This window comes from Bos indicus x Bos taurus, chromosome 22 (genome assembly GCF_003369695.1).
Source record: "Bos indicus x Bos taurus breed Angus x Brahman F1 hybrid chromosome 22, Bos_hybrid_MaternalHap_v2.0, whole genome shotgun sequence".
In the NCBI taxonomy this organism is placed as follows: Eukaryota; Metazoa; Chordata; class Mammalia; order Artiodactyla; family Bovidae; genus Bos; species Bos indicus x Bos taurus.
In genome coordinates this window covers 19374545-19400601 of record NC_040097.1, presented here as the reverse complement: position 1 = coordinate 19400601, position 26057 = coordinate 19374545, and the positions used below count along the sequence as shown (strand labels likewise).

The following is a 26057-nucleotide window of genomic DNA, read 5'->3' as shown; positions in this document are numbered from 1 at the left end:
AGTAAACGTCATATTAAGTACATCACTGAAGTCACGTATTAATTATCTACTGGACATAAACATGCAATGAAAGACTCTTCAAGACACAAAATGAGCACATGTTTGTTAGTTTTTAACGTATTGTATTTCTGATGCTTTAATTCTGAAACTTCAATGACCCTGGAAGGACTGTTCATCCTGGGCAAGCCAGTTTCTAGAGACAGGGAAAGACTAGCCTGTGTATAAGCCTTTCATATTAACATCAACCAATCCAGCGCCCTTTCACCCCAACCACCTTTTTTTATGAGGCTCTCACACGGCTCTTACATCCTAGACCACCATCCACCTGCTCTGGTCACCCTAGAACCAGGCACCAGACAGCTAGGGGCAGCCCCTGCCCTATAGTCTGCTGAAATTATTCACACCAGCCAATCCTAAACCTGCTTATCCTCCCTTACCCCTATTCCCTTCCATGAAAACCAGAGAAAGGCTCTTACTCATGGTTCCCCATCCCCCTGCCTCCTGACCAATCTGTTTTTCCCCATCTGGCTGCCATGACATGGCCTGTCCTCTGCCCTCCTTTGGAGTATAATGAACTGTCTTTTTTTTTTTTTCTCCATGTTTTATTATTTTGCTTCTCACCTATATTTTTTATTTTCTTTCATTTATTTTTAATTGGATGATGATTGCTTTACAATGTTCTGTTGGTTTCTTCCGTACAACATCAATCAGCTGGAAGTATACATGTGTCCCCTCTCTCTTGAATTGTCTTTTCAGTTCAATGGCAATCATTTTCTGATCTGTTGGTTCCACCACACTTAAATAATAATGAAGCCAATGTTAAAACACCATGAGGATAGTAGCTAAATGAAGGTGTCAGGCAAGTGTATTCTCCTTGGTTCTGTCTTGTCTCAACAAAAATTTGAAGCAATGGACATTAGAGACCTCAGCATGTCATAGCTCTCAGACAGACCATGTTATAGCTCTCAGGTCTTAGACAGACTGTATTATAGCTTTCAGGTCTCGAACAGACCGTGTTATAGCTCTTAGACAGATCAGTGCTACAGCTCCGTGTTACAGCTCAATTTTATTTAGAAAATACAGGAAAATACATCTTCGAGGCGTGAGGGCATGCCGACCCAAAGACGTGAAGAGAAGGAAGGGGAGCCCTGGCCCTTTGACTCCTCTTTTGATATGTCTTCCTCCCCCTGGGCCTGCCCTATGTAAATTGGGCCAGCCAGGAGTGCTGTTTGTCCTACCTGAGGTCCTCACTCTGGTCCTCGGACCTTCCTTCGTTCCATTTTCACAGGCTTTTCCCTTCCTTGTCTTTTAGCCACCACCATTCTGGACTCCTTTTTCCTATTCTAACCACCTAACAGAGGGTAGTGAAATCACTGCATATCAAGGAACACAGGAGCTTCTAGGTGATACTATAATAGCCACACTGTGGATGCCCTGTATGAGATCCCGGACCAGGCAGAGACGAGGACTGTGGGAGGCCCCATGAGAAGAATCTGGGGAAAGCTATTGGAGGCCAATAGTCACATCAGCAAGACTGAAAAGGGTTCTACAGACCCAACAATGCAAGTTTAAAGGAGGTGACTATTGAGTGAAGATTGTAGATCAGTGTTCTCAGGGACATTAGAGGCAAGAGAAGACCTGTCCCAATTCTTAGCTTTGAGATGCCAAGGTTGTGGTTGGGGAAGGTGAGCCATTTGAAGAACTGGATAAGGAGGGATGGTGGAACTGGCGATTGCTGGGTGCAGGGGCTTTCCAGGGGAATAGTGGTTGCAGATCCAGGGAGGGAGGGAGGCAGAAGGTTAGGAGGTCTGCGTGGGGCTCAGAAACCCTAAAGTTCTGGTGGGAGCTTAGATGCAACATGGGACAGGAAGAGTCACCTTCCCAAGGTGAGAGGCCTTAGGTCTTTCTGCTGGATTGAGGGTGTAGAAGTGATGGAAGAGTTGCGAGTGTTCAAGGCTGCAGAGGTGACTGAGGCGTTGCATGCTAGTATCAGGCTCATCTTCAGAGTTCTTCTCTGTCTTAAGAACCATCCACAAGAAGTGCTAATATATATTTCTATACTATTTTATCAACAGTTTCTGTTCCTTTTGGAAGCAGATTCTGTGGTCATGAAACCTGTCAACTCATATAATTCTGGGGGTCGGTGTAGTTTAGGAGTTCCCACTCTGTAGCCTGATGGTGCCGTATCATCTCTGGGAAAATCTCTTAACCTCCACAAACCTTGGTGTTCTCTTCCATAATATATGAATGATAGTAATAGGTTATAGAACTGTGGCAAGAAGTGTACAAGCTGAGATGGTGTGGACAGAACGTATCCTGCCGTATCAGTAAACAAAGGATGTTTGCTGATGTTTAGTGGCTCAAAAGCTACCCGTCGCTGTAGCTTTGCAGCCACACCTGACTGTGGACCCTGACAGGATTCAGGATGGATAAAAACAGGATACTGGCCCTGGATGGTTAAGTTGCATATCAAAGGAATGATTTCAGTGAGCCCAGACTCTTGACTCTTTCCATACAAAGAAAAGTAGTAAATTGATTAACTCAAGTTGTCTACATTTTATGGGCTTCCCAGGTGGTTTAGCAGGAGCCTGCCAATACAGGAGGCGTCAGAGACTTGGGAGCAATCCCTGGGTCACACACGCGTGTCTGCTTTGTCTTTAGTTAGCAGAAATCTTTTGATATTCAGCAACCTAGTTTGTTTTGTTTTGTTTTTTTGCAAAACTCCTATACATCCTGACTCCCCCCTTACCTCTTCAGAACAGTCCCTCAGAGCTATCTGAGAGACTGTCTCCTGGACTTAAATCTTCATCATGTTTGCAGAATAAGACATAATTATCGGCTTTTAGGTTGTGATTTTTTTTGTCAGCATTGATATCAAACTCTTGTTACAAAGCCTGACGCATAGCAAGGGCTCCTGCTGCTATTTTTGTTACCGTGGAACCATATGGACATATTTGGGTCAAAACAGCGAGTCTCATCCATTTCATAGGATTCAAAATAATACTATTACCTTGAGTGCTGCCGTTTACTCCTGTGAAGTTGTCTCATTTATGGGCTGTAAGATTCTTAGATCTATTGAGAACTCAACAGGAGAATAGTGGCTATCAATTATATTTTCCAAAGTCAAGTAGAGTAAAAGGAAGATTTCTGCCCAGTGCCTATAAGGTCTGTCCTGGAGAACAGAATATGCCTTCCCCTTCTGGAGACTCCAGTGAACTCATCTGAGGTCTTAGCATAAAAGTAACACCAAGCCATCAAGTTTGCTCTTGTACAGGCTGGTGGAAGGTGGAGGGTGGGGAGCTGAAAAGAAGGCAAGTAAGCAAAGAAACAAAGTGCTTTTATTATTTTTTTTAAACTAAAAAATCTTTTTTAAATTGCTTTACAGTGTTGTCTTGGTTTCTGCCTTAAAACAATGTGAATCAGTCATAATGCTTTTAGATAGTCATAAGAAATGTGAAGACATTTAAATGGGCAGTGTAAAGGGAGCGGGTGTGATAACTTTGATTAGAGAGTGAGGCAGGGGAAGGTTCCCTGTGGAAGGGCATTTGCAGGTGTGGAACCCCAAGGACAGAGGGTGCTTGGTGTTATGGGGAAGACAGGAAGTGAAGGTGGCCGGACAGGAAGTGAAGGTGGCCGGACGAGGGGAGGAAGAACAGGAGGTGAGGTTGGGAGGGAGTTGAGGGAGTGGGCATGCAGAGCCTCCTTGAATGGCAATTGTTTCTTGTCTGCATGTAAAACAAAAGTAATGCAATTCACGTACCTAATTGCACTGATATCTCTGGTGTTTTGTATTGTGGCTTTCTTTTAACAAAGAAATGTGCCTGTTATTACACTTGATCCTTAGAACACCCACAGCAGAGAAAGGTGGAAAGGATTCTATTTGTGTCTTCATTTTACAAGTAGTGACAACACTGAGACCCAGGGAGGCCAGACAGCAGGCTAGAATCTATCTACTCCAGCCCCATGTTTTCTTACCCGCCTTCTGCAACTCCCCCTGTGACCTGGTCTTCTTTGGAGCTTTAATTCCTTTGGAAGAAAGACTACAAAGCTCAGGTATCTCATTATTTAATTATGTACTGTTGCAATTTGTAAGGAAGATAGCTGTTTATTTAATTCAAAGCCATCCCCTGCATTCCCCTTAGCAACTCTTCCTCATTAAATATAAGAAATGTAATTAAATATAAGGCTTGAAATAGGTTAGAGGTGTGAAGCAACGGCCTGGGTATCGAATGTGGTGTTCATATGTAAACACAGCCCACAGATCACAACTTCTGAAATGCCTGTGTGCTTAATTAGCCAAATGTGAGCTCCAGGTTGGCATAAATAGATACTCCTCAATAAACGGCCGTGTGTTGCCGTGTTAGCTAGAAGTGTGGTAGCCGAGAAGAAATTAATCGCTAACACATCTGGGTCTGTGTATTTCTTCTTGTAATTAGTTATCCTTTCCAAGGTATTAAATGATTTACATTCCTCCCAAGCTGTGTATCCATAGTAACCATGATTTTTTTTTTTTTTTAATTTGGGTTGAAGTCTTATAGTGACTGAATGAAAAGCCAGGTGTGCTTGATTCAGTCACTTGGTGGACGTCAGTGGAAAGCTAGATAGATGCCCAAGTCTTCCCAAAGAGCTGAGGGGAAGACAGCCACGGATTCTGCTGATGGTTTAGTGAGGCAGCTAGGAGTGTTATCTCTGGAAGAGTCAGGGTAGAGAGCAATAAAGATTCTGAGTTAGAGAAAGAAGAGGTTAGCTCAATGGACCAAGGAAGGATTCCTGAAATTTAAAAAGTTACCAATAAGGAACTCCTATTTAGAATATTAAAAGAACTCTTAAAACTGTAGTAGAAAAACATGAAAAACCCAATTAGAAAATAGACAAAAGGTCTAAGGAAACATTTCCCTGATGTGGACACATGATGGCAAATAAGCATATGAAAAGATGCTCAGCGTCACTAGGTCTTGGGGAAATGCAAAGTAAAACTACAGGAGATATCACTACACACAGATTAGACACATACAATACAGTGACAACACCAAATGCCAGTGAAGTTGTAGAGAAACTGAATCTCGCTGGTGGGGATTAAAAAAAAAACACACTACTCTCAGTCTGAGAGATGGTTTGTAGTTTCTTAAAAAAACAAATGCTAACCATAAGACCCACTAGTTTTACTCCTGGGCATTTATCCAGAGAATAAAAATGTAAGTACACATAAACACATGTATCAGTACATGAGTATTCCTGGTAGAGTGTTTGGAGGAGCCCCAAACTGGACACAACCAGAGAGTCCTTCCATGGGTGAATGGTTTAACACAATATGCTACATCGTTACCTTGGGTGAACTGCGTGCAATGAAAAAGCATGAGCTGTTGGTGTAGGCAACAGCTTGGATCTCAAGGGCATTAATATACTAAGTGAAAAAAGCCAGCGTCAACAGGTCAAATAAAGTATGGTTCCAATATAGCATTCTTAAAATGACAAAATTATACTGTTAGAGAACAGATTATTGATTGCCAGCGGTTAGGAACCATGAGGGGAGGGGTGGAAATGTGAATATAAGGGGCATTGGCTTAAAAAATAGACATAACCTAAAGAGTTATGTTTTATTTGGTGGGAGTATTTAGGACTTCAAGCCCAGGAGACAGCATCTTAAGTAACCCTGAGAAAACTGCTCTGAGGATGCTAGAGGAGGAACCAGCTTGTAGAGAAATTTTGCCACAAAGGGCGGGTAGTTTGAATATCAAAAGATTATTGCTAAGATGGTTGGATGGCATCACTGACTTGAGGGACATGAGTTTGAGTAAGCTCCAGGAGTTGGTGATGGACAGGGAAGCCTGGTGTGCTACAGTCCATGGGGTCGCAAAGAGTCGGATGCGACTGAGCGAATGAACTGAACTGAATTAAAGAAAACCAGATATACCAAGTTAACGAATTTAGTGCTTTTCTATATATGGGAAGGTACAAGAGCCTGTGCTCCTGAAAGCATTCCCTTCATATGCATGTCAGCTATGCTGGGGCCAGTATCCTGTGTTTTTTAACATCCTGAGCTCCCCTGGGCTTCCCTTTAGGGAGTGGCTAAACAACATGATGGCTGTTAGACCACATGTATTCTTCTCCTGCCCTAGGGCTCAGGAACCCACATTGGAGGGCTGGAATCCCTGAAGACTGTGACATCCTTGCTTACTGCTATGACAGGATATATTCCATTCCTCAGTTCCCAAGGGCCCCTCCTCTCATACTCACTGTAGAGAAAGCCTGGGAGGACAAGGGCATTTCAAATAAAGTAGGTGTGAGTGGTCTCCTTCCTCTTCCATCCCTGAGATAGAAGTCCTCCTCCAGTTTCCATACTGATTTATTTGTGATGGAACATAGTTCTTTGTCCACTCCCTATCCAGCTGGCCTAATCTCCCTTTCATCCCAGGCTTGAAAAAGAAAATCATTGACTTCTGTCAACCTGAAAATTCTTGGTGCTTGTCAGCCTTCTCCTTGCCTCCCTCTGATCCCCATGTTCCGCTTTGTTACCTGTATCATCTTTGTGTGTGGGATGCCAGGAGTAAAGCTGAGCAAAGCTGTGTGATCTCCAGTACACACCCAGAGATTTATTGCAATGCCTTGGTTTTTCTTCTCACTGGTGTAATAGGAGAGCAGGTCTGTGCTCAGAGTAGTGGGGCTTAGCTTTCTGGTTGAAACCAGTTCAACTATCATAATCTCTCAGGCGGAACTGCTTAGCTAGAATTCTAACAGAGAGCTGAGTTGCTGAGGGGGAGAGAGGAAAGAGGTCCGCTGTAGGAATGTGCTCCTGAGGCCACCTGGGAAAAGGAGAGTGGCTATTTTGTTCTGTCCAAGGGAAAGCCTTTATTTCTGTCTCATAAGTGAGATTTCTTTGACCACCCCTATTTTTGGTGGAATATTTAGCTAACAATCTGATAGAAAACATCCATAGACATGTTAGGATGTGGAAATGAGATGTGGCTTCATGCCGGGTTTGGAGAGTCAAATTAAGGCACGGGAGTGTTGAGAAGATGGTTCCTGCAAGAGGCACCGGGTACAGGTTCTACAGATCGCTGAAAAGGTGGGGTCTGGGATCGGGTTTGCCTGAGAATTAAGAGGCCCCCTGTAGGAAGGGCCATGTATAAAAGATTCAGGCTGAGACTCTATTGATAAATATGGATGTACACTATGGAGGCTGAAGCTGGGAGAGCAAGATGGGGGGATTGGGGCTACCAGAGCCAGAATAGAGGCTTAAACAGGACAACTGGAGACCCTCTGTCAGGGGCCTACAGCCTTCTTGATGGTGGTGATGCCAATTCATTTCCCCAGAAGCCATCATCCCTAGTTTCTGAGGCCACTTTGAGGTCATGAGAAGAGTCCAGACCCTAGGATCTTAGGATGATTCATTGACCATGTATGGGGCCAGGCAGTTGACGGAAGAGAGTCATTTCCAAGAGTAAGGGCCCCTCAAAGGTAACACGACTTTCCACACATGATCAGACTCCCCATTCCGAACCCTTCCCAGATCAACTGTCCTCTCTGCATTACAACTCTTCTCACCTTAACAAATCATGTGTTTGAGATTGTTGTCAGGAAAGACTGGGGGCATCTGCCCTCACAGGATCTGATGGGGCCATATGCCTTCATCTCCTGGGTCTCCTGCAGCCCCTGCAGCAGAACCCGCCTCTCATGGGCCTCAAGATAGCCTGGTGGCTGCCCTGCAGCTCTGGGTCTCATGTGGTCTTTCCAGTGTCTGATAGCATGTTTTGAATCCTAATACATCACAGATTCTCAAAGTAGACATAAAGCCAGTGAAGATTCCCAACTTTAACTGTATACACAGAACCTGCAACAGGCAGCTAGACAATATTTTAGGACAAAATAAAATATGTGACATCACAGGAACCCTTTTGCTTGGACACAGTGAAGCCAAGTATGAGTGAAACAGAGAGACAGAGACCAAGAGAGAGAGAGAGAGGTCTCTATCTGTCTCCTGCAATTTTCAGAAGAAAAGGGTGAGAGGCTGCTGGGAACAGTGGTGTTCTGTGTCCTTGCTATTTTGACTGGACTCTGATTTTGGCAAACCTCTAAGTTAGTTTGATTTCCCCACTGCCTACGCTTCTCTGCAGAGAGCACTGTTAAGCGTAGTTGAGTTTGAACACAATCATCTTTTCCTACTGTATACACAGAAGTGCATGCCATCACATTTATTTCTGCTATTTCTATAAAGAACTGCACCCCCTGGTTTCAAGTCCAAGAGGTGAAGAGATTCATTCCTCTGATCTCTTGAATGCTGAGCGGGAACGCCTCCTTTCTGTTCCTCCTCCTCCTCCTGTTTCACTTCATTGGTTCGTTCTGTGCTTATCTCCTGAGTGTCCTCGGTGTGCCACGTATCACTTCAGGTGCTGGAGTCACCACTATGAATGTGTCAGGAAACTTAAAGAGTAAACAAATGCAGACCGTAATTACAAGAAGGGAAAGGGGATGGTGTCATGGAGACCGTTATGATGGGGGACTCTTTCGTATGAAGGAATGAGGGGAGTACTTGTCAGGGAGGTGTCTTAGTTCAGATTACTGTAACAGGACACCATTGGCTGGCTGGGTGTGTTAAACAACAGTGTGTTCCAAGGTTGTGGAGGCTGGGAAGTCTACGGTAGAGGCCCCCACAAAGCTGGTGTCGGGTGTGAGCCTGCTTCCTGGTGTGCAGATGACACCCTTCTTGTGTCCTTACATGTGGGGACAAACTTGCTTGTGTCTCTTATAAGATCCCTGATCCTATTCACGAGGGCTCCACTCTCCTGACCTAATTACCTCTCGAAGGCTCTACCTCCCAATACGGTTACATGAAGGGTTAGGGTTTCAGCATGTGAATTTTAGGGGCACACAAGCTTACAGCAGGAGGTAGGAGTGGAACAGAGATGTAAGTGACAATAACCAGGAAAGCCGCTCCGATTGGCCGTGCATTTCCTTATGGCCACAGGAGCTGTGCTCAGGGCTCTTTCTGCATTATCTCATCCTCTCCACAGCACTTTGAAGAAGGCACATTATTATCTGCATTTTATGTGTGTGGAACCCAAGGCTTACCGGTATCAAACTATCCCCCTGTGTCACTCAGACAGTGGGAGTGGGAGTGGGAATGTCATCCTAGGTCATGTGACCTTGGAACTTCATTGTCTTAACCATTAAGCTCCACTGCCTGAGGCTTTGTATCCCTAAGGGAGGGCCCCCAGGTCTCTGCATTCAGTCTCCTTCCCCAGGGAGTTGAAAGCAAAGGTTTTCACGTGGTGCTTTATGGGAGCCCCAGGGCTTTTAGAGGCCAGGATATGTGTGTGCAGGGGTCTCGAATGTGTTTCTAGGGATACTTCTGTTTGCCTTACAGGTTAGGATTCTAGTGAATACATTTTTTTAAATAATGGGTTGAACTCCTTAAAAGAAAGTTGGAAGATGACTTGTTTCTTGAGTATTTATTTACAATTTTATTTTAAAATTTAGCGTTTTTGGTGATAAGGCAGCTGTAGTAGAGGTGGGGGCTGTAGCGGCAACAGCAGTGATAGCTGCAAACACTGAGCTTGATGCTGACTCAGCTCCAAGCATGAGATGAGTCTAAGCACTTTGCAGTACTAACCCATTCAGTCCTCTCAGCCACCCCATGGGGTAGGTTCATCTTATAGAAGAGGAATCTGAGGTTCTGAGATGGGTGACATCCCACAGCTTGTAATAACCAGAACCAGGCATTGAGCTCAGGTGGTCTAGCTGCAGAATCTCTATATTGTGATCCCGTGAAACAGGATTTGGGACCTGTCATAGACTTTACATCCCTCATCACTTGGTTTAAAGTGAATTCTGCACCTGCTGTGCTCTAGACTTGGCGGCTGTGTGTCCGTTGTCAGCACTTGACAACATGCACTGTATGTGGGACTTCTCACTCATTCAGTGTAACCTGTGATGCTCTCTGTCTAGACTTCTTGATGGTGTATGTATGATGTTCCTTAGAATATGACCCCCAACTTTCACATCCTTGAGCCTGGCATGGCCTGCTCATGCAACTCATTTTAAGAGACGGATTGTTGGTTAATCACCTTCATGAATTAAGCCAATGTGGGCAGTAACCAGGGCCAGACAGTGTCCTAAACCAATGCAAAGAAATGTTTTTGTTTTTGTACAGTAACACACAGTCAGGCATTGGATGGTCCTCTTGACCAAAAATTAATTCCAAAGGTTAAGAGGCACAGGAAAGTCATCATAAACACTTCCTCTGACCTCACCTCCTGCACAGGCAATCCTGACCTGTGCCATGAGGGAGCATTTATGCTAAATGTTCCTAAAAAAGTCTCCATCACTATAAATCCTGGGTCTGTGGCCAGAGTCCCAGCAAATTTAAGATGTTATTAAAATTCTACTGCAATTCCTTCTGTAAAGGAGGATTCAGACTGTTTCAAGGAGGATTCGGACATGACGCAGCGTGTCTTCCATGAATGGTGAACCAGTGAGACTGAAGTTAGCAAGTGTTCCATTCTGGATGAAAGAATCAAAGAAGTTTAGTCAACAGAAATCCCAGGCCTCAGTTACCGAAATCATTCAGAAAAAGAAACATTATCAATGTCTCATATTATCTAATTTCTGGGCTCTGTCTGTGGAATCATTCTGTCTCACTGAACAGTAAAGTATATTAGGAGAAAAATGAGGGATGGTTCCAGGGCTTCCCCACTGCCTATTTCCTTTTTTATTATTATTGCTTTGGTAGTATCATCGCTGTGCCTCTGAGCTACCAGACAGGGTCCCACAAATCTCCCTGGCTCCATGTGTGGGAGCCAGGCTGAGATGATATGCAGCCCTCTGGATGCTCCCAGCAGTGTTCCTTCTAAACCCAAACTGAGATGTGATTTAGGAGGGCCCTATAAAACTAGGGATCATTGGCCTAATCGGAGTCATTCATCCTGTCTTGAGCTATCAAGTCCATGCTCACGGGTTGCAGGGAGTTGGGTGGGGGCGGTTTTCCTGGTATATTTTACAATGACTACTTTGAAAAGAATCTCATTTATGAAGTTAATGCTCTCTGTAGCATATCTGGGTAGAACCCTTTCAAGAAGTAGCAGCTCCACTTAGCAGTTCTGTAGGCGGAGATTTACTCCATCCTCAAAGAGGATGTCACTTCTAAAGCATGACTCCGAAATAAATACCTGCTCGCTTGAGTGAGGAGGAAAATGTCATGCTCTAAAAGATGGTTCTGCCTAATTCTTTCTAATTCAGGAGCATTAGAAAACAAGACAGCATATGGATCAAGAGAAAAGCAGTATGTGAATAACAAAAAAAGCAATCCAAAGGAGAAATATGATAAAATTTGGATCACGCTAAATTCTATTTATGCTGAATGTCTTATTTCGTTGAAGTCTTATGTGAAAATAGCCGTATTGAAGTGGTGGAAAGCTTGAATTGAACTTGTGTGAAGGAAAGATAATGTTCATTGGAAAAATTTTGCAGTAACAGTGAAAAGAGCATATAGCAAAGGAGCTTAAAGCAAATGATAAAATCTTAGGAGAGGGCACATCTCCTTTTAGGAACTTTTAATTTCTTGCTGTAGTTCCTACTGCAGATAACAACACTGTCTCATGATGTAGCATGCAAGTCCAGCAATAGTTATTCAAAAGTTATTCAAAGTGTGTAAATGAGTGTCTCCTAAGTTTAAATAAATTTTCCTGACCTGCCAAAGCAGGCTAATACGTCCTGAAGTGACAGTTTTTGCTTTAACACATTTCATCACCTCTCAGGAGAGGACCAGTATCTGGATCTCAGCACACTGCCAAGGATCTTTGTTTCTTGATTTTTCCTGGTAACTTTTTTTCTCCTAAACAATCCAGTCTTAACTTTTGGACAAAGAACCAATAAATAGATCTATCATTATGCTTTGGTGATTTTTTAAAGCACCTGCTTTTAAGAACAGTTTACAAAAATCATTTAATTTTTAACCACTTGAAATGATAATACCATTAAATTGTATTGTCATTTTCCTAAATAATAACTCACACTGATAGTAATGTGTGACACCATCAACTTGAAGCCCAACCTGCGATCTTGTCTGGATTCAGTTACGTCAGCGTGACCATTTGATATTCAAGTCCTGTGACTGTTTCCATTTTCAGAAATGTCCAGTCTGTGGTGTCCTGTTATTGTTGTTGTTCAGTCACTAAGTCATGTCTGACCCTTAGTGACCCCATGAACTGCAGCATGCCAGGTTTCCCTGTCCTTTACTATCTCCCAAAATTTGCTCAAACTCATGTCCACTGAGTCGGTGATGCCATCCAACCATCTCATCCTCTGTCGCCCCCTTCTCCTCCTGCCCTCAATCTTTCTCAGCATCAGGGTCCCTTCCAATGAGTCGGCTCTTCGCATCAGGTGGCAAAATTATTGGAGTTTCAGCTTCAGCCTCAGTCTTTCCAATGAGTATTCAGGGTAGATTTCTTGTAAGTTTGACTGGTTTGATCCTTGCCATCCAAGGAACTCTCACGAGTCTTTGACAGCACCACAGTTTGAAAGCATCAGTTCTTTGGTGCCCAGCCTCTTTATGGTCCAACTGTCACATCCGTACATGACTACTGGAAAAACCATAGATTTAACTATATGGACCTTTGTCAGCAAAGCAACGTCTCTGCTTTTTAAGAGGCTGTCTAGGTTTGTCATAGTTTTTCTTCCAAGGAGCAAGGATCTTTTAATTTCATGGCTGCAGTCACTGAATGGTATCCTAGCCTTCCCTCAATTTATAGGTCTACTTCCTGGTCCCTTTTTTAGCAGTAGAAAAGGAATTAGCCCAAGCTTGCCCTTCATGACTGACCTTTCTGAATTTCTCATTCCTTTTATTTAAACCAAATATTAAAGGCAAAAACTGTACCAGTGATACACTTGCCTGGTGAGATAATGAGGAAGCACCATCTCCGTAATTACCGTGTCAGTATCTCTGGAGGGACATGAAAGCTTGTCCTGTCCCTTTAACAGGACAAGTTGCTAATCCCCTTCACATTTTCCCCCCTTTGGATGGATAATATTTCATAAAAATTTTGGCTTTGTAAAATATTCCTAAAGGGAGGCTTAAGCAATAATGCACAGATTATGGAAATGATGCTCATTAAGTAGAGGGCGAGATTCTGGAGAGCCACAGAACTGCTTCAAAACATGTAACCTCCATTAGAGGCTTCATTTGAATGTTTATTCATGGAGCAGTAAACGTTTATTATTATACATTTTATTGAAACATAAATTAAAGAACTGTAATTATGTGTACAGCAAACAGTAAAGCAACGTGCATTTGTCATGAAATGAGTAAGACAAGGAAAAATGCCATCACTCTTTCATTTGCATCCAAATCCTTTATTGTGTACCTGACAGAAAGGCACCCAGAGGGAACAGCTCTGCAGATTGATGGTCTGATACGGTGTGGAAATAGAAAGTACATATTCTAGGTATGCTTGCTGGCGAATAATGCATCCTAGAATTAATTTGTGAAGGTCAGAAGGTATCCAAAGAAAGGGTGGGTTTCTGCTTCTCTCTTGAGGCAGTCACAGTGACTCTTATCACAGTTAATGCTGAACAAAGAATCTGTCCTCTTGACAGTCAGCTGGGTCCTGATTGTTTTCAGGATAAGCTATTTGCTTCAGACACTCAAGCATATTTGAGCAGTTTTTTAAAAGGAAGTTGGGAAGATAAGGTCTTCAAACTTACATTTTGATAAAAAGAAACTTTTCCATGGGGAAGAAAGGCATGTGCCATGCAGTCAGAATGGCTCTGCATAGACCACGGTCTTACATGTGCAGGAACTCCTAAGCAGAGGAAGAAGACCAGCGTGGTAAAGAGGATCTGAGTGTATGAGGTTACTTTTTTTCCCCTCTCCTTTCTTTCTTTTAAAGGAAGTGAACAGATTAAGAATATAGTCATCTCTCCACCCACCTGTCTGTCCATCCATCCATGCATCCATCCATTCATTTGTCCGTCCATCTGCTCATCTCCTTATCCTTCCAACAATTACATAATGTATTCTCAAAGCTAGGAATCTGGGAGGAGAGGAAAATAAATAATCAGAAGGAAAATATGGTAAAGACTCACCTAGAGGTCCAGATTAATGAAACAGAACTATAGTTCTGGATATTTTGTACTGAAAGCAGTTACTGAGATTGATACAAAGAATCACAGGAGCCCTGGAGAGTCTGAACATCACACAGAAGAGGTGGCATCTGAACTGGCCCTTAAAAAGCAAGAGGAAGATAGGAGAGAAAGGAGCTCCACATGGAGGGAAGACCAATTTCTAATTTTTTCTAGCAAGAATATGTAAATGCAACAGCTACAACGGTAGCTCATAAAACACAAGGATGACAAATCCTGAAATATTCTTGTAGCTCTTGAAAGTTGTTTTGCTGGAAACCTCATTAAGGTGCTTTCCCTGCAAGACAGCAAACAGAATCATTTTCACAGAGAACCTCTGACCTCCTGCCTGTGTGTGTCAATGTGAGTTTGTGCTAAGTCGCTTTCAGTCATGTCTGACTCTTAGCAACCCCATGAACTGTAGCCCACCAGGCTCCTCTGTCCGTGAAATTCTTCAAGCAAGAATAGTGTGGGTCAACAGGAAGACTCTTACCCTGGAAGGGTCTACCTGGATTCCACCTGTCTTGTTGCAGGAGCATAACCTAATGTTGTAGAAATGACCTGATTTGAAGAATATCATGGTTTTTCAGATCTTGGGAGAGTTGGTCAACTTTTTTAAGAGTGATAATTACAAGTTCTTTCTTTTTGTTAAATGGTTTTAAGAATTTGAAGCTATTATGCCACTTTGAAAATCAGTCATGAGACAGAAGATAATATGGAATGTTTTACAAGATTGACCTCAAGTTTGTAAGAGAACTAGTCTCTCATGGACCTCCTCACATTCGTGCTCAGAAGCCTGAGATGAGTAGTATTTGGGGTGCCTTCTGCTGGGCTGTGTGTTACTATACCACAGTGCCAATAGAAAATGTTGTATTTGGACTTTGGAGTTGAGAAAATCTATCCACTCTCCCTCCCAAGGCCTCCATTTCTTTATCTATAACTCCCTCCATTTTGCCTCATCTTTCAAGTGGAGATAAAACCAGTATTCTAATGCATAATGTTGTGTGTGTGTACTGAGTCACTTCGGTCATGTCCAACTCTTTGCAACCCCATGGAGAGAGGAGCCTGGTGGGCTACAGTCCATGGGATTTCCTGAGCAAGAATACTGGAGTGGGTAGCCATTTCCTCCTCCAGGGGATCTTCCCAACCCAGGGATCAAACTTGGGTCTCCTGCATTGGCAGGCTGATTCTTTACCATCTGAGCCACCAGGGAAGAAAATGCATAAGGTTATTGTGGATTATATGATATATATTGATAAAGGATATAGACTAATGCTGGCATATTCCAAAGATTCAGTACATTTTATTATTACTATATTATACAGAAGTAGTTTTGAAAATATTTTAGGCAACCTGCTTCTTCTCTCAGTCAGAAGCCTTGGTTCTGCAGGGACTTTTGCTAAGAAGATTCCATTCCAGGACATCACCAGCCCCAAAGCTTCTGTTTTCTTCCTGGCTGGATTCTTCCTTACTCGGTTGGGGGAGGCCTCACCTTCTACTGCTAAGCTTAAGGTCAGCATGAAAACACTACCAGCTCCTTAGTTCCAAAATAAATGTCCCTGGAAGTGCTTCTGCTCAAGGGCCTTACAGACACCTTGACACTGTCAACTCAGGGGTAGAAATAGTCATCTGTCAAAAGGCGTGGGCATATGATGGTCTCTGGTTGTGCTGGCAGGCTCCTTCCTGTAGCACATGCAGTTGCTGTCCCTGTCGTGAAATGCAGGAAACACACAGTGTTCCTGGTACCCCAGTTGTCCCAGTCAAGCTGAGAAATTTGAAGAAAAAGTAAAAGATAAAGAACAAATCCAGTTTCCAAAAAAAGAAAAATAAAACCCTGAGTTTGTCGAGACCCTGTGGAGTCTCGTGGCTTAACGATTGTGTTTTTCAGCCATACATCACTGGCGGTGTTCCAATTGTGAGATGTAATAATATATCATGAGAGGGATGGCGCTCCAATGATGTACGGGAGCAGTACATCATCTGAGCATCCCGCCTTTGATGATGCATGGCTCCAAACCACAATGAGAGTTTAAAGGAGCTTCTCCTGACTAGATAACTTTAAATTCCAAATTTTTTTTTTTTTTTTTTTTTACAAATTAAGGTTTTTTCAAGTCAAATAAAAGCAAGCTGATAAAATCTGATGCTGTAGAGAGCCAGAGGGTCACCGAACTCTGAAAACGTGGGTATGTGACTTTTCCTTTAGCTTTTAAGCTCATGAGGTGGAAATAATTGGCAGGCTCTTCCTCAATTCCTCCTCCACAAGAAGAGAAGCCCAGAGAACTGAACAAACATGAGCCAGTGTCAGTGCATGTATTTTGCCAATCAATTTCCCCCATCTTCCACACTGCAAGCAAGACTAGCTTTATCTTTATCACGAAGAGCTGGATCACTGGAGATGTTGCAATAGGCAGTGGGTAAACCCAGGAGAAGTTTGTTTTCTTTAAGACTTTCCTCCTCTGAAATGTAGAACAAATAGGACAGATAAAAAGTAGATCAACTTCCTTACCCACTGCTCACAAGTTCAAAACAGGACATAAGGGAAGAAAACAGCTTTTCTATCATTTGTCTTTGTAAAGCAAAAGAAGCACTGATTGCAAGTGAGAAGAAAAAGAAAAGGTGAGTGACATGTGGGCCACTGACCTTGAGCAGGAAACGGGACCTGTTGTCATGGTTCCATCCCCTCTCCTGCTGTAACAATATGTTTATAAGATGGTGATGTCACTTATGAGAATGTATCTGCTTTGTTTAAAAACCACTCACTTTTGGGAGCAAGGAAATCACTGACAATTAAGAAAGCAGGTGCTGAAAGGACTGGTCCTCCTCCTTTTTTTTTTTTAACCCTACTCCAGTAAACAGAACAAAATGAGAAATCTCCCTACTCTTTGCATAATAGCCTCAAACAGGACCAGCGAGAGACAATTACATTTCAAGTGGCTTCTCCCATTTTCCTTTCCTAAGTGAATTAAGGAGAAGAGTGGTGGATGAGTTACTGCCACGTGAAGAGAAGCATCTGGGCATGACGCATTAACACAGGTGCCCTCCCTATTATCTTGCCTCTAGTTTTTTTCACTCCTCTGGCTTCCTCCAGGAGATTCTAAGTCTCAAATTATTATAGATTCTTGGCATCTTACTCCTACCCCTCCATGACTTCCAAAGGGCAGAACATCCTCTTTTCATCAAATAGAACCACTTACTGTCTCAAAAAGAAGTCCCAAGCGTATTTTCTCCTATTCTAGAGGCTTAAGTGTATAATCTACGTAATGTAAGCATTCAGCACAGATCTCCCCAAGATGTGCACTTAGGCAAGTGGATTATTTTTATATAAAGGCAGTGGAGACCTCGTGGGCTCAAGAGAGACCACTTCCCCTCCTTTAATTACCTAGAAGAATTTCATTTGGGGACTTCTCCCAGAAAAAGAGTTATTACCAGAGATAAATTTTATCTAAACGCCCGTTCTAGACGGCAAGGAAGACATCTAATTAGCAAACTTTGCTCTTCTTCCTATTGTCCTGTGGATGACCCTCCTGTCCTTGAAATTCTTGATCCCATCCCTTAGCTCATGATAGCACATGTACCTCATTTTACCTTTCTGTTGCTGAGCCTCTCGTATATCTGGGGTTCCCATAGGTACAGTAGTACATTTAATTTTCTTCTATTGATCTATCTGTCTTATGTCCAGTTAATTCTTAGACCAGTCAGAAGAACCTAGAAGGGTGGAAGAAAGTTTTCTTCCTCACTGAGAGTAGCACAGAAAATAAATGCATCACCCACTACTCTGAATGAGCAACTGTGCAGAGTTCTGTATATGCATTACCATATCCTCACCAAAATACTAAGATGTAGGAACTCCTACTGTCTCCCTTGTACTAGATGAGGAAAGTAAGGCTTACAGAGAGCAGGTACATTGTCAAAGGTCACCAAACTGGTCATGGTGGTGGGTCTCGATTCTAAGCCTGGTAGCATGCATCTTGGTGCTTAGTCTCTCGGTCATGTCTGAGTCTACAATCCTGTGGACTGTAGCCTGCCAGACTTTTCTGTCCATGGGATTCCCAGGCACGAATACTGAAGTAGGTAGTCATTCCCTTCTCCAGGGGATCTTCTAGATCCAGGGATCGAACCTGGGTCTCCTGCATTGCAAGTGGGTTCTTTACCACTGGTACCACCTGGGAAGCCCCTAAGCCAGGTTGAGAGGATATCAGATCCCAATTTATTTATGCTCTCATCCTTCCCACGTAAGCAACAATATCTGGGTGAGTGTATTCCCTGGTTTATTTGAAGAAGTCTGACTTTGCTGCTGCTGCTGCTGCTAAGTCACTTCAGTTGTGTCCGACTCTGTGCGACCCCATAGACAGCAGCCCACCAGGCTCCCCTGTCCCTGGGATTCTCCAGGCAAGAACACTGGAGTGGGTTGCCATTTCCTTCTCCAATGCATGAAAGTGAAAAGTGAAAGTGAAGTCGCTCAGTCGTGTCCAACTCTTAGTGACCCCATGGACTGCGGCCCATCAGGCTCCTCCGTCCATGGGATTTTCCAGGCAAGAGTGATGACACGGTTACACCCCAATAAACCCATTGTAAGTTGAAAATATCATTAAGGTGAAAATACATTTAATACACCCCTACAGAATATCATAGCTTAGTCAGCCTACCTTAAATATGCTCAGAACACTTACATTCAACTGCAGTTGGGAAGAATCATCTAACATAAAGCCTATTTTATAACAAAGTGTTAGTAGCTCATGGATCTTATTGAATACTATACTGAGAGAGAGAACCAGAATGGCTGTCTAGTACAGATGGTTGCCAGTGTATGTACCTCTTGTTTCCCCTTGTGATCGAGTGGCTGCTGTGGGGAATGCCACTGCCCAGCGTCAGGAGAGAATATGGAACCACATATTGATTGCTAGCCCAGGAAAAGATCAAAGTGTGGTTTCTACTGAATGCTTATTGTACTCACACCATCATAAAGTTAGAGAATGGTAAGTAGAACCATTGAAAATCGGGGCCCATCTGTAGCCATAAACAGGCGAATGCAGTGATGAACAATGCCCCTTTCAGTCTCAGAAGTTCCCCTTTGGACAACAAACTGTATCATCCTTAACCAATAGTATGTTTCACATTGGGAAACCTGATTTCTACTGGTTTTAAGCAGTCTTATCTGCCTCTTTCCCCCCTCTAAGTGGGGAAACAAGGAAGGGAGGAAGGCAGTTTTGAAGGCATAGCCTTCACATTCTGGTCCTCTGCTTATTGACCATTTTAATGCATCTTCTTTGGAGAAATGCCTGTTCATCCTTTGCTCATTCTTTATAGTTGGGATTTGTGTCTTTACTCCTGAGTTGGAACAGTTATGTACAAGTTGTAGATAAAAGTCTCTTATCAGATGGATGATTTGCAGAATTTTTTTTTCTCTCATTCCATGGTTTACCTTTCACTTTCTTAACTGTATCCTTTGAAGCACAAAGTTTTAAATTTTGGTGATGTTCATCTTCTTCCAATTTTAAGGACCCCTATGATTACGCTGGGTTGTTGTTCAGTTGCTAAGTCATTTCCGACTCTTTGTAACCCCAGGGAAGGTAGCCTGCCATGCTCCCCTGTCCTCTGCTGTCTCATAGAGTTTGTTCATTACACGGGGTACAGATGGATAATTCAGGGTCATTCATACTCTACCTTGGTTTAGCATTGGTTGCAATGCTAATCCTTCTGCATCCATAATTCTCCTTTGCTATACAATTTAGTATATTCACCAGCCCTGGGGTTAGGATACTGAAGGGCCCACAGTCTGCCTCCCACAGCAGTTTTTGCTTTGATTCTTTAGAATCAGACTTGCCCTTCTGTGATTATTCATTGATTTGAGGGTGAGGTGTTCACACACTGAGGAGCAATTGGTGGAGATTGCTGGTCTCCAGTTATTAAGAAGGGTATCTCTCTGTCTCTAGTCTTGCCTGCCCTTTCCCCCACCATGATTTTATCCTTTATAACCAAATTAGAATGTATTCTGAAAAGGACAAAAAGCATCCGTGTGACTATACTAACCATCCTCAGGTGAGTATGGGGTAAACTAAATTCATTCAAAAGCATGGAAGAAGACACACAGGTTGTACGAAAGAGGCAGAACCTATAAAAATGTCATTAAGGTATTAATTATCAGGGAGAGCCTATATTTGGAGGAAAAGATAACAAAAAGGGCTTTTAAAGTTAAAATTTTCTCAAGCAGATGAGCCAGGAAAGGGTGGGTCTACTGTGTGGGGCAAACTATATACAGTTAATAGATTAGGGGCAGAAGACTTGATATTGACCAACTTGGCTAATCTATATTATACCTGGCATGGCTTTGAACTAGGAAGGTGTAAGGTGGAAGTGGAATTTAAGATGTAGCATCCTTGCTTTAAGTGATCTGAAGTCTCAGGGCAAAGGTAGGTTCCATCCCCCAGGGGATGCAAGTCTGAGAGAACTTAGAGATGTGATCAAAGACATGACTGAGAAGTCACAGAGTTGGCAGAGGCATCAAGAGCCCATGTTGAAGAGGGGTCCTTATATTTGGAATCAGGAGAGAGGGTGGCCTCCTGAGATAAGGTGTCACTTGTGGTAAGAGCAAATGTTCTGGCCTCTGATGACAGACTCAGAGTCAGATATCAGCTACTGGTCACTCCCTGCAGGGGTGTGACCTCCTTGCTTAACCCCTTTGGTCTACTTTGTCTCTTGGGAATGGAGATGCATTTATTAACAATCTCTGGGCAGCATTGTAAGGATTAATTAAAGTAATGATGTGAATCAACCCAGGGACTGGTATGTAGTGATCTTTCAATAAATATTAACAAAAAAATTACTACTACTAAGGATAATAATAATTGTAGAGACCTAAAGATTCAGGAAACTTAAACCTGTATTTCTTTCCTCCGCTACATCCACCGCCACTGATTTCTTTGCAAAACTCCTTTTCCTTAGAAAAGTCATCCATGCTTATTTATCTCCTTTTCTTCACCTTCTACTCTCTCTTAAACCCACTTCAGTTTTTTAAGTAACAACTTAATGGGAATAAAATTCACATACCATAAAATGCACTCTCTCTATACAGTTTCGTGTTTTTCTAGTATGTTCACAAAGTTGCGCAACCATCACGACTATGTAATTTCAGAACATACTCATCCTCCCCAAAACAAACGACATGTCTATTAGCAGTCACTCCCCATTCCCCATGACAGCTGCTAATTTTTTCTCTCTCTCTGCAAATGTGCCTGTTTCGGACATTTCATATAAACACAATGATACACTATCTGGCCTTTTGTGTCTGACTTCTTTCACTAGCATAACTCACTTAGTGAATTCTTTCCTGTAGCAGTACTTCATTCCTGTTTATGGCCAAATCATATTCCACTATCTGGCTATACCACATTTTGTTTATACATTCCCTACTTGCTGGACACTTGGGTTCTTTTCCCTGTTTGGCTATGATGAATAATACTACTATAAATATTCATGTACAAGTTTTTCTGTGGACATGTTTTCAGATCTTTGGGGTGGGTACTTAGGAGTGGAATCCTGAATCGTATGGTCACTCTATGTTTAATTTTTGTTGTTGTTCATTCACTAAGTCGTGTCCTACTCTTTGTGACCTCACAGACTTCAACACGCCAGGCTTACCTGTCCTTCACTATTCTTGAAATTTGCCCAAGTTAACTTTTTGAGGCAGTGCCAAACTATTTTCCAAAACAGTGGCATCATTTTACAGTCCCCAAAACAGCCTATGAATGTTCTAATTGTCCACATTCTCATAGACACTTGTTATTTTCTCTCTCTTTTTTTTTTGGTATTGCCATGCTGTTGACTGCTAAGTGATATCTCAGTGTGGTTTTATTTTCATTTCACTAATGGCTGGTGATATTGAACATCTTATGTGCTTTTTAGTTAAATTTTTATTTTACCAGTTTCATCGAAATCAACATAGGCTTTCAACAGTGCTGACTCTGTTGATTATATTCTCCATGAAACTCCTCCTTTCATCAATTTTGGAACTTACCCTCTCTTGATTGGCCTCATTCTTTGCTGTATCCTTAGTCTTAGTCCTACTACTTCTCTTCCCAGACTTCAAATGCTGAAGTGTTCCAGTTCTGTAGCTCTGCACACTCCATTTTTTGCATGACATTTATATCCCCCTGAAATTAAGTTGTATGTTTATTTACTTGTTTATTTTCTGCATCACCCATTGCAGTATAGTTCTAAGGAGGCAGTGACTTTATCTTGTTTATTACTATATCCCTGGTTTCTAGAATAACACCTGGTTCTACATAATTTTTGCATGAATAAATCTATTAAAAATGTAGACAGATGTTATCTGAATAAAGAACAGAGATCTCCATAATTAAATAAGCTTCTGGATTGCTAATTGGACAAATGTAACCGTGTGTCTTTTGGGTGCCTCTTCTGTGACAGTGTACTGGTGAGCATTGTGAAATTGTAGTTGACCATGAAAAATTTTTTGGTATGTAGTGCATCATAGATTTTTAAAAATACTCTTATACTGCAACATTTAATTAGAGGTTTTATAAGCACTTAGAAAAGTCAGTTGTGATCACCAAAGCTCAACATGAATTTACTAAGAACAAATTAGGTCAAATTATCCCTGTATGTGCTGCTTGTGGGGGCTTTATCAGAAGGCCATTCTGTTGGAAGGCGATGGCAATGGTGTTCCTTCACAACAGCAAGGTTTTGAGCTGGCTTTATCATCACTTCCCTTTTCTGAGAAGTTGAGTGGGTTGTCAGGATCTTGTGATCAATCTGTCACTTAAGAATTTAAGTCAAGCCATCAGGCTGGGTTGAGATCTATGCCCTTGGGGGAAATCACCTGTATGGTGAGCTGTTTGCTTTCATCAATGTCACGGTGAATTTAAAGTGGTTACCAGTCATCAAGAGCGGCATTCCAAGACTGGGTGGTAACTGAGCCTATAGAGATAGCCCTGAACACTAAACCCAGGACAGCAAGGTAAAGGAACAGAGGTGTGGGGTGGGCCTGGACCCAGGAAGTTTCCCTAATGTAAGTTCACAACTACCTCTATGTCCTTGGCGAATGAAGATGGGCATATTCCTAAGGACAAGGCACAGAGGGTGACCAGTGAGAGGGAAGTCAGGCAAGCATTCAGGAATATGACTCCCAGAATGCAATAGGGCAGGCAAAGTAGTAAGTGACTCGGATGCCCATGTTAGCGTATTTTCAGGAGAGGAGGTCAAGAACCACATGGATAATCTGAACCAGTGGTTCTCAAGGTATGGCCCTGGACCAGAACATTAATATCACTGGGAGTTTGTTCGAAATACAAAATTTAAGGGTCTAGTGATCCGTGTTTCACCAAGCCGCAGATGCATGCTCAGATTTGAAAACCACTAGTCCTAGCAACAGAAATAAGCTTTAGCAACAGGATAACTTTAATATTCCATTCAAGAAGCTTCATAAGTATATTCCCTTCTGGTATGGGAACCAACCCCTGAATGTGATTTCTACTCTATCTGCCAGTTAGAAAAATAATAAACATAACTAAAAAGTAAGAGTAATACTACTGCAGTTATGTGTGTTGAGTATCACTGCTGCTGCTGCTAAGTCACTTCAGTCGTGTCTGGCTCTGTGCGACCCCATAGACGGCAGCCCACCAGGCTCCCTCATCCCTGGGATTCTCCAGGCAAGAACACTGGAGTGGGTTGCCATTTCCTTCTCCAATGCATGAAAGTGAAAAGTGGAAGTGAAGTCGCTCAGTTGTGTCTGACTCTTAGCGACCCCATGGACTGCAGCCTACCAGGCTCCTCCGTCCATGGGATTTTCCAGGCAAGAGTACTGGAGTGGGGTGCCATTGCCTTCTCCAGTACTGAGTATTACCTATGTACTAAGCAGCAAGCTAAGGACATGGTTAGCTGATTTGGTCCCCTTAACAACTCTGTGCGGTTGAAATGGTTGCAGTCCCCATTATCTGTAATGGTACTGAGATTCCGGACTTATGAGGCAAGACCACACAAGCTAGTAAGTGGAAGTTCCAGAAGTTGCATTAGGCCCTTTGGCTGCAGAACACTGGTCTGGAATACCTGATTATTAGAAAGGCCAAGGTAGATGGTGGGTGGGTGGATAGATGGAAGAAAGGAAGGAAAGAAGGCAAGGAGGACAGGAAGAAAGAAGTAGAGAAGGAAGGAAAGAGGAAAGAAGATGGAAAGGGTAGCTGCAGGCTTAGGAAGTAAAGATGGAATGAAGGATAGGCTCTTTCCATGTACTATGGCATTTTTCCAGTCTTGCTGTTAAGTCAACTAGCCCGTGTGCGTCAGTCAGTTTCAGTGTGGGCTTATCCAGCATTGGTTCTTTCTAAGAGTTTGGCTCCATGGATAGTCAGTCAGAGGTTCCCCCCTGTTGTTTTCTCTCCCTGTCTCCCACTGCTCACCTTGTCTTTGTGACGTAGGCATGTGCTCGTCCCAGGTGCTAAGGAATCCGTAAATGGCTTTCTCATTAACTGGAGAATATTCTGGGAAAAACATGTGACTCTTTGGGGACCGTGTGCTCAGAGGCTATTGTGAAGCTCCTCTCTGCTTCATTCACCTTGGACGGTCTTGCTCCCTGCCTCTGCTTTAATAGCGTATCATTTTCTCCTCCTCCTGCAGCAAAGCCACAGGGACGCTTAATCTCACAGTCTCCAGAGGCTGTTGGGAGGCTTGGAGCCTGATCGCTGTAATCAAGAAGGGGTGGGTATGATCAGAGACTGGGTCTGATTCTTTGTCTGCTTCTCCACATTTAGGCTTTTCCTTTTTGCATTCCTCCCCTTGGTTTGTAATAAAGGAGGGGACATAGCTCAAGGGCAGGCATGAGGTTTAACTTCAGTTGAAGTACAGTAGAGGCTATTTGGAAAATAAAACTTTCAAATGGCAAGTTAGCCTTGAAGGATATATTGAATTAGATATGCAGTGTGCTTTGATTCATGATCTCTGTATAATAGCATTGCTAAGTATATTACCTGGGTGCTTTAGTATACTAGAGAAATGGGCTGTTTAAAAGATTAACTTCACAGAATCAGTGTTAACGTACTGATGAAGAATGTGGGAGTAAGAGCCAGATTGGTGGGCTTCCTGCGCTGACCCTACCACTTCCGGTGGGCCCTTGACCTCTCTGAGTATAGATGCTCTCATCTGTAAAATGAAGATCAAAGTAGAACTTTGTAGGGGGTTATTTAGATCATTAAATGAGACAAAAGCCAAGCACAGTGCTTTCTTACAGTAATTCAACACCTAATAAGTGAGAACTATTTACGTTACTATTATATGATTATTATTTGAAGTCCTGGCCCTGTAATTTGGTTCATAATCCTTTCTACTCTCGCTCATCTGCTCTTTGCTTATGCAGTTCTCTGTTAGCCAATTCTCATTTCTCAGTTTCAGAGTCGCCATGGTCACCTTTGAAGACGTGCTGTCATTTCAAAGCACTGGCTAAATACAACCAAGACTGACAACTATGAATAATTCCACAGAGCCCCTAAAACACTGGCATTTCACTCAAACTCTCGTATATGCCACCACATTGTCCTGTCTTGTTTTTTTGCCTCTCTCCTCTCTGCAGATTTCAGATATGATTACTGGAGATGATAATCATCTTCCTCTGAAAAATAATCCAGCAGGAACCCATGTGGAGTAATTGGACTTCACGAGAGCATCGCTGTCAAGTCTCGAAATATATGAGGAAATAATCACATTTTATTCTTTCTTTTATTTTTCAGCATGTTCACGTCCACATTCTTCCAAGGAAGGCTGGAGACTTTCACAGGAATGACAGCATCTATGATGCGGTAGGTCTGCTCTCTCTGATCTTACTGTTTGATCACTGGTGCCATCAGAGTGATGAAATCAATCTGATGAATCAGGAACACTGGAGGTGTGGTCTTCAGTGATATTCTACCCAGTAAGACTTGGAAAGGGGCTGTAGA

At 42.7% G+C, this 26057-nt stretch overlaps 1 protein-coding gene across 8 annotated transcripts in view; it reads left to right on the top strand.

Moving 5' to 3' along the window:
• The window catches only part of FHIT (fragile histidine triad), a 1526080-nt gene that overhangs the window by 1286248 nt on the left and 213775 nt on the right, over positions 1-26057 (top strand). For all 8 annotated transcript variants that reach the window (XM_027523187.1, XM_027523188.1, XM_027523189.1 and 5 more), the window contains one exon: positions 25851-25919. In XM_027523187.1, the coding sequence (XP_027378988.1) occupies positions 25851-25919 (69 nt within the window). The remainder of the gene's footprint in view (positions 1-25850; positions 25920-26057) is intronic.